At 39.3% G+C, this 14,063-nt stretch overlaps 1 protein-coding gene across 2 annotated transcripts in view; it reads right to left on the reverse strand.

Moving 5' to 3' along the window:
* Positions 1-1,188: 1,188 nt before the first annotated feature.
* Positions 1,189-14,063, reverse strand: part of lingo1b (leucine rich repeat and Ig domain containing 1b) — a 107,056-nt gene continuing 94,181 nt past the window's right edge. For both annotated transcript variants that reach the window (XM_034184784.1, XM_034184792.1), the window contains one exon: positions 1,189-3,608. In XM_034184784.1, the coding sequence (XP_034040675.1) occupies positions 1,749-3,608 (1,860 nt within the window). In that variant the 3' untranslated portion in view covers positions 1,189-1,748. The remainder of the gene's footprint in view (positions 3,609-14,063) is intronic.

Here is a 14,063-nt window from a genome sequence, read left to right on the forward strand (position 1 = left end):
GCAGTTGCAAGTGTACCGGAGACAGTACTGGAATTTATCAGTTATCTGTAACTTCCAATACATTTTTGGGTGGTTTATTGTTTTATCTTTATTGAAGATAACTTTTCAGTTATCTGATTATCTGTTATCAAAGTTAATTTTTTGGTTATCTGTGCCCACCACTGTATATATTTCAGTGGACTTTCCATCTGCCTTGTCCATTTTAAATACATTTTGTCAGAGTTAATGAACAGATTATCTTCAGTGCAGACCTCAGATGTGGAATGATACAACAGCAATTCCTTATGAGACATAACCACTGTAAAAATTACATGGCCGGTGTTGCTCAGCTGGAAGCTGAAAATCAGTAAATTTAAGGCATCAAATTAATGTCATCATTCATGAGCAACAAAATATCCTCAGGGATGAGTGCCATATGTTTACATGTGTAAAGAAACTGTCAATCTAAAATGATTTTAAATTAAAAACTCAAAAATAAAAAAGCCAAAATGCCAATATCTTTTTAGTTTAATTAAATCAAAACAATTTTTACTGAATATTTAATCTGTTCAAAATTGTAACATGTACAAAACCCAAAAGCACAATTGTGCCACAGCATAATGTACAAGGAAATAATTAAATACAGAAAATGTGTATAGCTGAAGGCATCATTACATTGAAAGACAAAATTTTCTTTGTTGGCAGAAAATAGCTCATATTGTTTGACTGGCTTATGCTTCTTTGTCAGCATGTCAACATGCACCTTATTAATGCAGTTGAAACCACAAATAAGGAAGAACTTCAGTTTTCCAACTGACAGTCATAATGACTGAAGTCCGACTGATAGCACTTTTTGACAAATTGTTACAAATTACTTTAGTGGGGTACCGAGCCAAACAGGTGGCGGGTTTAAGAATGAAATCATAACACTTCAACATCAATGCCACACCAGCAGGAAACAAAGGTGGTTTGATAAAACAGATGGATTTTCAAGATTTTCTTAAGAATAAAGTTGTAACATCTGTGAAAATATTAGACCAATTTATGCAATCACACACAATGTCTTTTTTTTTAAATAACCATTTCTTTTCCTGAATATTTTCACACACAAAATAAATAAATAAAATAAAATAAAATAATAATAATAATAATAATAATAATAACAATAACAATCTGATGGCACTGTTTCCCTTCTATTTCCTATTCTGATTTCCACTTTCTTCTTGAATTTACAGCTTAGTCACATGGTAGCACAGTCTCTTTAAAACCTGGACTTTGTTCTCAAATTCACATTTTTCTTTTGAGCTGCATCCTTAATAATGTCTACAGAAGGCTGCCAGCAAAATTAGACATTTTGAGGAACATAACTAATGCACTGACAATTAAACAATGGAAAAAAGAACAAAATAAAAGTCCTTGTCATGTTGTTTTGGTAAGATGTGTCACCTGTATCTTAATATCTGCATCCACACAGTCATCCACTATAAGCAGTTTTACTGTGTACTGTTTACCCCTACAGCCATACTATTCCTTTCATCTGGTTACAAACAGTAATCAGGTGTGCATGTGTGCATCTGATTAAATATCATCAATAAAAATGTACAGACATTTGAATACTTGAAAGTCAATATTTGCTTTTAAAGATTCAATCCCTGAAGAGGGGGAAAAAGCCAAGCGTATTGTCGAGAGGCTGTTGTGCAATTTCTATCACTCATAAACTGAATACATCTTATGGAGGATAGCTCACAGTTTGTAAGCTTGCATGAGATTCACATGATTTTCATATTGAATTGTATGGGTGCCTCAGCTGGACTGACCTCCTCAGTCTCCTCTTTACGTGGCACATATTCAACCTCTATACTTGACTTTGTGTTGTCTTTCCCCCTACTCCAGAGAAACAGAATCACAAGACAGAAGAGGACCACTCCAAGGAAAGAGATAAACCCCATTGTAGTGGCAATGATGAGTGTCTTTACATCAAATGGAAATGGAACTGTAGCCCGGGTCACGTTAGCACCTTCATCGCTTGGTTGGTTTGAAATGAAGGCAAATGTCTTGTTTGGTTGATGGGGCCAATTTGGAGAATAACTATGTACAAACAGGTGCGCAGCTTTAGTGTCATTGCCTGCTGCATTACTTGCAATGCACATGTAAGTGCCATTGTCTTGGATTTGTGCGTAACGCACTTCCAATGTGCCATCATAAGCCACAGATAGTCTAGACCCTACAGTTTTAGTAGTAATGTAGTCCTTCTTCGGGGACAGCCACATTATCACTGGCACAGGATCACCCTCAGCTTGGCAAGTGAAATGGACTGTAGTTCCTTCATCCACGTGACTTTCTTGGACTTTATAGTCTATGATCTTTGACTTCTGACAGATGAAATAGTCAGAAGGTAAGATGTCTGGGAAATCCTTAAACTCTTTTCCTTGTACAATCTCAGGTGAAGCACACACGGGTTGCTGTCTGTTAAAGTTCAGCCTCCACCGCCTGCGAAAAACCCAGAGTAAGCGACAATCGCAGGCCAAAGGGTTGTCGTACAAAGCAAGGGTCTCCAGGTTTCCCACTGAATGGAATGCCAACTCCTCCAAGGTGCTCAAGCTATTGCTGGATACATTGAGGATATGGAGATGGTTGAGCCCTCGGAAAGAATATGGCTCAATTGCAGCTAATCTCCCACCAGCCAAATAAAAGGACTGGAGCTTCTGTAGGTTGTGCAGTTGGTTGCCTTCAACAGTGTGGATGGGATTGAAAGACAGGTTCAGAAATCGAAGATATCTCAGGTGACTGATGGCTTGATAGGGAATGGCAGTAAGATTACAACTTGTGATGGACAATGATGTGAGGTTCAGTCCAAACAAACATTTTGCTGTCATGGTATCCAGGGCAGGCATATGAGACAGCTCCAGCACTCTGAGCCGATATAACCTCTTAAAGGAATAATCCCTTATGACAGTGATGTTGAGATAGCGCAATCGAAGTGACAACAAGTTGTGGAGATGGCTAAGGGCATCAGTGGGCACTGAGGCCAGATTGCATCCTTCAATGCTCAGGATTTCAAGGTTGCTCAGACCATGAAATGATCGGGGTGAAATGAAAACTAGGTCACTGTCTCCAACCTCCAGAGACCTCAGGTTGTACAGCTCCTGGAACATGTAGTCAAGCAGAATGACAATTTTATTCTCACTAATATCCAGCTGTGTAAGGTTGGTCAAACCAGTGAACACTCCAAGCTGAATGAGCTTCAGCTGGTTGTTGCGCAAACCCAGATTTCGTAAATTCATAAGATTGCTAAATGCTCCAGGCTCAATGGACGAAATTATGTTTTCATTGAGTTGTAAATCTTCCAGCTGAGAGTAATTAATGAACTCCTCTGGCCCAAAACTTTTCAGGCGGTTCTTGCTGAGGTCCAATAGCCGGGTTTCAATGGGGATGCCTTCAGGTAGAGCAGACAGCCTCCGGCGATGGCACACAACTGAGCGCTCCTGAGCATTGCAGTCACATCTGGAGGGGCAACCAGTGGTGGAACCAGAAAGAACGGTGCCCAGCATCAGGACCAGGATGGGCTGCCAGCATGCTACCAGGTAGCTGTGCCCCCCGGCCTCCCCTGACACCATCCTACTGCTTACCTGTGAAAACAAAAACAGACAGGTTAGCACCAAGATCAAAGCAGTACAAAAGTGATCATTGAGATTGTCATCATCATCAACTCACACTAGGCCAAATGCCATAATTAAGAGGATAATTCAAGGCTGAAGACATTCTGTCTATTATTAACAATTAAGTTAGTAAATGTTTGACAAAAACAAAGAGTATAAATAACAAAAAATAACAGCTCTAACCATTCTCCTAAAAATCCACATGAAAAGATGTATGTCTGCCTGTCTGTCTGTCTATCTATCTATCTATCTATTGGGGATTTGTCAGGGTTGGGGTTATGGTGGTTGTCTTTATGTTGAACCTTGTCACCTGTCGTGTCTGGGTCAGTGTCACCTGTCGTAATGCCGTCTGTGTCTGCTGTCATGTGGGTGTGGAAGTGTGAGCGTGAATGTGAATTATGCAAGTGTGTGTGGTTGCCCCATGCCGTAATGTCTGAGTTCATATTTGTTTCCCTGGGTGTGCATGCGTGCGTGTGGATAGATGCATGCAATCCTCATTATGTCTCTTATTGTCATCTTCCTCTCTTGGCTAGGTTGATGTCCACATTTTCTTTTCTGTTCGATCACACTCAGGTTAAATACTGATGGTATTTATTGTGTTTTATTTTTCTGCAACCCCTTGTTTCTCTGTCACTGGTAATTGTCTGCTTCGTTTATTATCTCTTTCAGTGGTGGGCACAGCTAACCAAAAAGTTAGCTTCGATAACCGTTAATCGACTAACTGAAAAGTTAACTTTTATAAAGCTGAACTGAAAAACCCCTAAAAAATTTAGTCGAAGTTACAGCTAAAAGATAAACCAATATATCAACTGGATGGCAGTGTTCATGGCAGTGTGAATACCAACACAAGTTTGCTAAAAGTGCTGAATCACTTAACAAACAGAATTTTCAGTTCTCAAATTGCCTTTTTTTACAAATGAAAAAAAACCCGACATATTTACAAATACAGATTGATTTGTAAAAAACAACACATACGTTACAGTCACTTGTGTGTGGTTTTTTTTTTCATATACCGACCAACCACTGATGATAGGAAATTAATTTTCCCATAATGCTTTTTGGCATGTGTGTCTGTAAAATGCTAAAACCTTCAAAATTAGTGCATTACTTTAAAACTAAAACATATAGCTGAGAACAAACTATAGTTTGTTTTTAACTGTTTAATTGTTTTAATTTTAACCTTAAGTCAAAACTGTCTTGGTGTGCATGGCTCCTGTGATACATCTGCAAGTCTGTATTGTGTGAAAATAAATTATATATTTTTTTTCTCCCTGTCTTCCTTTTTCTCTGGTAGCCAGCTCTCCTCTGCTGGCAGAGGATTGAGCTCTACCTCTCATAACTGTCTACAAAACATGCAACAGGCAAGCACCAAAATATATGATTTCAGTCTTTACAAATGTGTTTAACTGTTAAGCTTTTTCACTATGCCTGCAACCGTCTGCTGGACAATCGCCTTTTGTCAAGGCTGAAAAGTTTGCGTTCCATGAGGTGTCTGTATTATTCTTATGATTTATCTTCCAGAAAAATCTGATTCAGCCAGACCTAGCGAAAATCAGTGTGGTCACAGACTGGCCCACACCCACCAATATCAAACAGGTACAGCTAGACTTCGTTGATTTATTAGGAACTTCAGTCAGGTTGCCACCCCTCTTAACCAGTTGACATCTCCTAAAATCCCATTCCATTGGACTCTTGAGGCAGATCATACATTTTGTACCTGAAACACAGATTTTCTACTGCACCCATATTGATCCAACCCGATCTAGGTCACCAGTTCATTATGGAGGTCGATGCGTTTGACATTGTGATCAGGGCCATCTGTGTCAGCAGGCTGAGGATGACCAGCTACTGCACACCTGTACATTTTTCTCCCGATGTCTGACTCCCGCTGAGTGCAACTATGATATGGGAGAACCGGGAACTCCTGGCAGTCAAGGGGGTGCTGGAGGAGTGGAGGCACTGGACACAGACCATTAAAACCTGGCATACATCCAATGAGCCAAAGGACTGAATTCCAGACAAGCCAGGTGGTCTTTGTTTTTTGGCAGATTCAATATTTCAATCACATATCTCCCAGGATCTAAGAACATTAAACCTGATGCCTTATCTCGGCAGTTGAGTCAATCTGCTCAGCCTCCACCTCCAGATCACATCCTGCCGGACAGTTTGGTCATCGGAGTCCTCACATGGGATAACAAAAGTGTCATCTGGGAGGCACATAGACCAACCGGATCCTGGAGGAGGACCTCCTGGATGGCTCTTCATTCCATTTACAGCCCAATCAGCAGTTCTACAATTCATCCATTCATCTAAGATTTCCTGCCATCCCGGAGTTCACCGAACCTTGCACCTTCTCCAACAACACTTCTCACGGCCCAATTTCCAGGCAGATGTGCGGGACTTCATCAAGATCTATACCATCTGCCAGGGGCAAACCCTCCAACCAAATGCTGGTCTCCTCCAGCCTCTGCCAACTCTGCATTGCCCCTGGTCACACATCTGCCTGGACTTCCTAACCGCACTGTCACCATCCAAGGGAAACATCACCCTGTCAAATCTATATTATAATAGCTAAGTGGCCTCAGTGTGCATGCTTGTGTGCATGTGTGTGTGTGTGTGTGTGCGTGCGTGCGTGCACGCGTGTGTGAATGACTGTGTGTATATGTATGGATTCGATCATGGAGAAACTGGGAATAGCTGACATTTGCCACTTGGTATGCTTATGTATTTTGGGTCAAGGATGAGCTCCGTGAAAATGTAAAGTTGATAGGACTAATATTTTTGGAGAAATTAGCAATATTAGCTAACCAGTGAACAATGGACATTGTGTTGCAATGTGCCATGTTGTTATTGTTGTTCATGTTAGTTTAACAGTGTTTCTAGTGTCACTGATTTATTGTTTTTTGCAGTTCAATTGGTTTAATCAGTTTAGTTAAGTGTCATGTTGCCATTACCATGAGTGAAAAAAGTAGTGTGTTTGATGTCTTCTGCCACCATCTCTGTTTGTGGATGTGTCAAATTAAAGCACCTGCTTTCAGTCGAATATCTGCATTTCTGCAGACCCCCCACACCCTGGACACACACTGTTTAAACTCCCCCCTCTGGCTGACATTACAGACCTGTGTACATCAAAACGAGACACAGGAACAGTTTCTTCCCATAGGCCATCACACTGATGAATAATTTAACCTGCCAAAAAACTCACAATTTCATATACCTCATGTACACCTTAACTTCAGTCTGTTGCCTGTTTCACACATTCTTTTGTTTCTCTTACTCCACATTTTATTTTACTTGCACATTTCATTTGCACATTTTATTATTGTGAATCATTCAGTGTTTAGTGGGTAGTGTAATACATGCCATATAGAGAGAGTGTAGCTCAAACCAAAGTCAAATTCCTTGTATTCTGCAGATACTTGGTGAATAAAAGCTATTCTGATTCTGAGAATGCAGAAAATACGACAAGCTCTTTGTGCACGCGTTGATAGGACTAATATTTTTGGATAAATTACCAATACTAGCTAATAACACTGAACAATGGATGTTGATAATTACATTCTGGACTCGCACACCAATCCAGCAGGGGGCAGTAAATCATCTATATATTAAAAGTGTGTGTGCATACATGTGTGATTTTATTTTTTAAGTTCAATGTAAATGCATCATATAATTATAAATACTTTAAAATACATGGGTGACAGAAGAAAGTGAAAACACTTATTTCCATTGTGGTCCATTTAAAAATCAAATGAAAAATAGAAGTAATAATGATAATAATAATAATAATAATAATAGTAGTAGTAGTAGTAGCGTGTATATGATAACAAGAACCTAAACAATGTCTAAATACATTAAGACAGTAAATTAACATTAAAAAATTCCATAATTAACAGGAAATAAAAGGGTTGAGTTCTTCTTCTAAAAACTATTGAGGTCCAAGTTCTAAGGTTCTAAAAACATTCAGGACTCATACGCTACGACTACTCATTCTAGAATCATTGCCTTCTTTATTACTGCCCTTGAAAAATGTCAGCTACCAATGTTATAAACACTACCCAATCTATATACAGTGAGGAAAATAAGTATTTGAGCACCCTGCGATTTTGCAAGTTCTCCCACTTAGAAATCATGGAGGGGTCTGAAATTTTCATCTTAGGTGCATGTCCACTGTGAGAGACATAATCTAAAAAAAAAAAAAGAAAAAAAAATCAGGAAATGTCCAAATACTTATTTTCCTCACTGTACATGCCATTATATGATAAAGACCCTGCAACACAGTGGTGTCCAGTCCAGGGTGTGCCCTGCCTCATACTGTATCACTGCTGGGATAGGCTCCAGCCCCTGTGACCCTTAATTGGAGTAAGCTGTTGAAGCTGTGTGTGTGTGTGTGTGTGTGTGTGTGTGTGTGTGTGTGTGTGTGTGTGTGTGTGTGTGTGTGTGTGTGTGTGTGTGTGTGTGTGTGTGTGTGCGTATGCATCTGATAAAGATATGAAAATATAATAACGTTTTATAACGTTTTTTAAGTAATGGTTGAACAATAAGTTTTTTTTCAATGGTCACTGCAGATATAGAGAGACCAACGCAGAGACTGGGCAATATATTATGCTTTTCATATTGTATTGCCTCTGATAAAATACAACATTTTAATAATTACTGACACACAAAATTGCAGTCACTTTTTAATGTATATGTGGTAGAATAGTCTTCAGCAACACTCATTTTTTTCTTTACTTCAGAAAGGATTCACAATCCTTTTGTTGACCCACGTGGGATAAACTACAGTGGCAATACATCATGACACACTTCCTGTGGTGATGTCATAGATGACATAGGGAGAAGGGTTCTGACTCACAAATGTTACACAGACTGTTTGGAAATTATGCTACATATACTAGTGTTAGCATCATGGAGTAAAAAAAAAAAAAATCAAGTAGAAAAGAAAAAAATGAAAATTGAAAGACAAAGAAAGCAACAGACACAGCTCGTAAGAAAAGGTGACCACAGATCCTGTGAGGAAGAAAATGCAAAATCTGGACACATTCCACATGTAGGTTTTGCTGGATAGCTGCTGGACAAGTAAGATGACAGACTCACACACTGCTGATAGTAATTAATTCTAAAATTAGACAGTTACATTTTTATTTGGTTTGCCAAACTGAGTCAGGACAGATGTTGCATTTTCCCTGGTTGACTTGAATATTCAAAGTTCCCATTTTACATCAATGCGACATGGACTTCCAACTTGGCACATACAGAAATGCACCAACTCCTTCAACCCATCACACCTTGACCATTTCGCCAATGTATACCGACTACGTTAAGAGCACGTTGAAGCATGCTGATATACAGCGCGTCGAAAAAGTTTGGGCATGCACAATATTTTTGACGCATGCCAGCATATGTCTCATTCCACATTCGCAGAATAAAAGTTGTAGATAAGTTATTTGATTGTTGACACATGTCCATCGATGCTGTCCATTGTTTGGCTAAACAACTAAAAGCTGGAGTCCTCATGTGCACAGTTCAGACTATTACAAATATTAAAACTATTCACACACAGAGTGCATATAAAGTCTTAATCTTACAGTCAGATTCATCATTACAGCCCAATGAAAACTTATCCACATAAAGTGTCCTGAGTTTGGAAAATGACATCTGAAAATACTTTAGCTTGTCATGGCTGGAGAAATGTAGCATTTTGTCTCTCAGCCTAAACCGGAGGAAGCTGGAAACTTATTTTAAAAGTTGAAAGAGTCATAGCACCCCATTCATGTCAGACACAACCTGGTCTCATGGCAAGTCCTGGTTCAGCAGCACAAAATGTACATTAATCTATTGGTTCGTGATATTGTGACGAAAAGCGCCTCATTTTTGTCACGGCAGCACAAATTCATTATAATTCATTCTGTGATGGCTGCATGAAATTAAAAGTGAAGCGAGGGGGGGGGGGTCGGGGTGGTAATGGTTAGGGTGGAGAGAAGAAGTAGGATTAGGTTATGGTTAAGGTTAGAGCTGGGGGTGGGAGTAGGGTGAGTAATAGTGCGTTAAAAAAAAACCCTGTCACAAAGATGTGACTCATTTCATGACGGTAGCACAAAAAAAAACGTGAGACTGGGCTGGTCAGACTTCAGTCGACTCTTCAGCATTTTGCACTCAATGAAAATAAATCCTATGATCCACCAAGACAAAAATAAAATCAAATACAATTTAAAAAATGTTTAATTACTCTGTTTGGCCTCTGTGTGGAAAAGAGCATACGATTGCTTGATGACGTGCTCGGCAATATTTACAACCCTAATTCCAATAAAGTTGGGACGTTGTGTAAAATGTAAATAAGAACAGAATACAATGATTTGCAAATCCTCTTCAACCTATATTCAATTGAATACACCACAAAGACAAGATATTTAATGTTCAAACTGATAAACGTTATTGTTTTTGTGCAAATATTTGCTCATTTTGAAATGGATGCCTGCCACACGTTTCAATAAAGGTGGGATAGTGGTATGTTTACCACTGTGTTACATCACCTTTCCGTCTAACAACACTCAATAAGTGTTTGGGAACTGAGGACACTAATTGTTGAAGCTTTGTAGGTGTAATTCTTTCTCATTCTTGCTTGACGTACGACTTAATTTGTTCAACAGTCCGGGTTCTCCGTTGTCGTATTTTGTGCTTCATAAGTGTGTGTTATCGTGCCAAGAGTGCAACTGGCCACACATTTTCTAAGTGCCATCTGAGCGGTGTTAGATGTTCGTGGTTGTCACCTGGAATTTGGCCGACACCTGCCGCGAGAGGGTGCGATGGGTTTGCACAGCGCACACTTTGTCTTTCAGGAGCTGGTGTGCGCAAATAGTTGTAGCAACAGGTGTACGAGGCATTGGAGGCAGGGATGACATTACACGGTTTGCACACGATTCCTGCATCATGCGCACTAAGTGTGCACTTCGTCCAAACTTTGCACTATGTGTGAAGGGACCCTAAGGTTTGAATGCAGACGGGGAGGAACAATCTCTGCTTTTACTCTCAGCCTTTCCCTCTTCTTCTTCTCATGCAAACGCTAATAACATCACTGTATATTATCTCGATGCTATCAAAGGACGATGAAGGACATTAATGCTCTTTCTGATGGTGTAAGAAGGCTGAGACAGGTTTTGTTCTGTTTGCAGCATTCCGGTAGCACACCAGTCTGTCAGATGGTAGATAATGATGTGAGACACTGTAATTTGGAAGAGTTAATGAGATGTACAATGATGTACTTAACTGAAAGACACAACAGTAGTGTTCTGAACAAACCTGTATTAAAGCAGAAAGCTCTGCCTTTGATTGTTGCTTGAAAAGAGAACTTTTTTGATCTTACATTTCTCTCCGGAATGTTACACAAATTATTCTTGTTTCTGTGATGTAATTCTGCATGTCTGTGCATTAGAAGACTCTTGTTCTATCCGCTTTTCACCATCATCAGTGGTAAATTCACTTCTTTGTCTTTTGTCCCATGGCAAGCAATAAATACTTGAACAGTCATAGTGTGCCACAATTTTCTCAGTAAGCAGCGATAGAATTTTCCATCGTGCTGTTACTGAAAACAATGAAGCAGCTAGTTTATCAAATGCTGTGACACTATCATAAGAGTGGGCAACTATGGGACTTCCAATTTATAGAACAAGACAAGACACATCAGTCCAACCAGCTTTAAACAGGCCTTGGCTGCAAAGGACGGGTGTCTATGTGGAGTTGCAGATTCTCATCTGCTCAGTGTCATGGTATCCACGGACAAGCACAGGCATTATCGGCTTCGCTCCCTGAAAAGCACTTACATTTTTGAAAGCTCAGAATTCAAGTCTGACCCCTTTCTCCCTGGTAATGATATATCCATATTTCCCATAGTTTCACAGCACATACTGGTAGTTGAGCAGACAATGGAAAAATCATACATTTGATCGTAAAATCCAAGTATCCTATCGAAAATCACGTTTTGCATAGAAATGCTCCTAATTTATCAATTAAAATTATATTGATTAATTAATTTGCTATTCATGGTATTTATTATGTTTTATTATGATTATGTTCCAAATTAGTGTGAAGGTTTTTTTTTCCATTTAGTATTAATGGTTTCCACCCAGCACATTTTGAAACTATTCATCTCTTATAACTACTACATGTGGGCCTATTAAAAGGTATTTAGTGTTGAATAGATTGTGTTGTTACTTTTAATATCTGCAGTCGATATTGTTAAATATTGCAGGGGTGGTAGCCTAGTGGTTAGTGTGCTTGGTTGCAGTGTGGAAGGTATATCAACATGCAGATTTTGTTGGATTTATTGTGGCGACCCTGTGTGAAAAACCAAGGGAGTAGCCAAAGGAACTTACGAGTCAGTATTGTGAAAATGTCATATTGTTGTTGGAACATCTGGCATGTCTGAAAACCAACAACTTGACACCAAGAACACATAAATCAAATAAGTTGTGAAAAAAAAATTGAAATTATAAATAAATAAATGGTAAATGGACTGCATTTATATAGCACTTTTCTATCTGCATCAGCTGCATCAATGCCTCACATTCACCCCAATGTCAGGCTGCAGCCATGCAACGTGCCCACTACATAACGGGAAAAACTAGGGGATTAAGGACCTTGCCCAAGGGCCCTTAGTGATTTTCTGGTCAGGCTGGGATTTGAACCAAGGATCCTCTGGTCTCAAGTCCAACGCTTAACCACATTCCTGTGTACAAAGTAATTTTCAATATGTCATTTTGGTGGATATCTTGAAAAATTCAAATCAAATCAAATCAAATCAATTTTTTATAGTGCCAAATCACAACAAACAGTCACCCCAAGGCGCTTTATATTGTAAACCAAAAGCCATACAATAATTACAGAAAAACCCCAACGGTCAAAACGACCCCTATGAGCAAGCACTTGGTGACAGTGGGAAGGAAAACTCCCTTTTAACAGGAAGAAACCTCCAGCAGAACCAGGCTTGGGGAGGGGCAGTCTTCTGCTGGGACTGGTTGGGGCTGAGGGGAGAGAATCAGGAAAAAGACATGCTGTGGAAGAGAGAAGAGATCAATCACCAATGATTAAAAGCAGAGTGGTGCATACAGAGCAAAAAGAGGTGAATAAAAAGAAACACAAAAAGGAAAGTTTTAAGCTTAATCTTAAAAGTAGAGAGGGTGTCTGTCTCCCTAATCTGAATTGGGAGCTGGTTCCACAGGAGAGGAGCCTGAAAGCTGAAGGCTCTGCCTCCCATTCTACTCTTAAAAACCCTAGGAACTACAAGTAAGCCTGCAGTCTGAGAGCGAAGCACTCTATTGGGGTGATATGGTACTATGAGGTCCCTAAGATAAGATAGGACCTGATTATTCAAAACCTTATAAGTAAGAAGAAGAATTTTAAATTCTATTCTGGAATTAACAGGGAGCCAATGAAGAGAAGCCAATATGGGTGAAATATGCTCTCTCCTTCTAGTCTCTGTCAGTACCCTAGCTGCAGTATGTTGAATTAACTGAAAGCTTTTCAGGGAACTTTTAGGACAACCTGATAATAATGAATTACAATAGTCCAGCCTAGAAGAAATAAATGCATGAATTAGCTGTTCAGCATCACTCTGAGACAAGACCTTTCTAATTTTAGAGATATTGCGCAAACGCAAAAAAGCAGTCCTACATATTTGCTTAATATGTGCATTGAAGGACATATCCTGATCAAAAATGATTTCTCACAGTATTACTGGAGGTCAGGGTAATGCCATCCAGAGTAACGATCTGGTTAGACACCATGTTTCTAAGATTTGTGGTGCCAAGTACAATAACTTCAGTTTTATCTGAATTTAAAAGCAGGAAATTAGAGGTCATCCATGTCTTTATATCTGAAAGACATTCCTGCAGTTTAACTAATTGGTGTGTGTCCTCTGGCTTCATGGATAGATAAAGCTGGGTATCATCTGCATAACAATGAAAATTTAAGCAATGCTTTCTAATAATACTGCCTAAGGGAAGGATGTATAAAGTGAATAAAATTGGTCCTAGCACAGAACCTTGTGGAACTCCATAATTAACCTTAGTCCGTGAAGAAGACTCCCCATTTACATGAACAAATTGTAATCTATTAGATAAATATGATTCAAACCACTGCAGTGCAGTGCCTTTAATACCTATGGCATGCTCTAATCTCTGTAATAAAATTTTATGGTCAACAGTATCAAAAGCTGCACTGAGGTCTAACAGGACGAGCACAGAGATGAGTCCACTGTCTGAGGCCATAAGAAGATCATTTGTAACCTTCACTAATGCTGTTTCTGTACTATGATGAATTCTGAAACCTGACTGAAACTCTTCAAATAGACCATTCCTCTGCAGATGATCAGTTAGCTGTTTTACAACTACCCTTTCAAGAATTTTTGAGAGAAAAGGAAGGTTGGAG

The sequence above is a fragment of the Thalassophryne amazonica genome, chromosome 2 (assembly GCF_902500255.1).
Source record: "Thalassophryne amazonica chromosome 2, fThaAma1.1, whole genome shotgun sequence".
NCBI classification, from domain to species: domain Eukaryota; kingdom Metazoa; phylum Chordata; class Actinopteri; order Batrachoidiformes; family Batrachoididae; genus Thalassophryne; species Thalassophryne amazonica.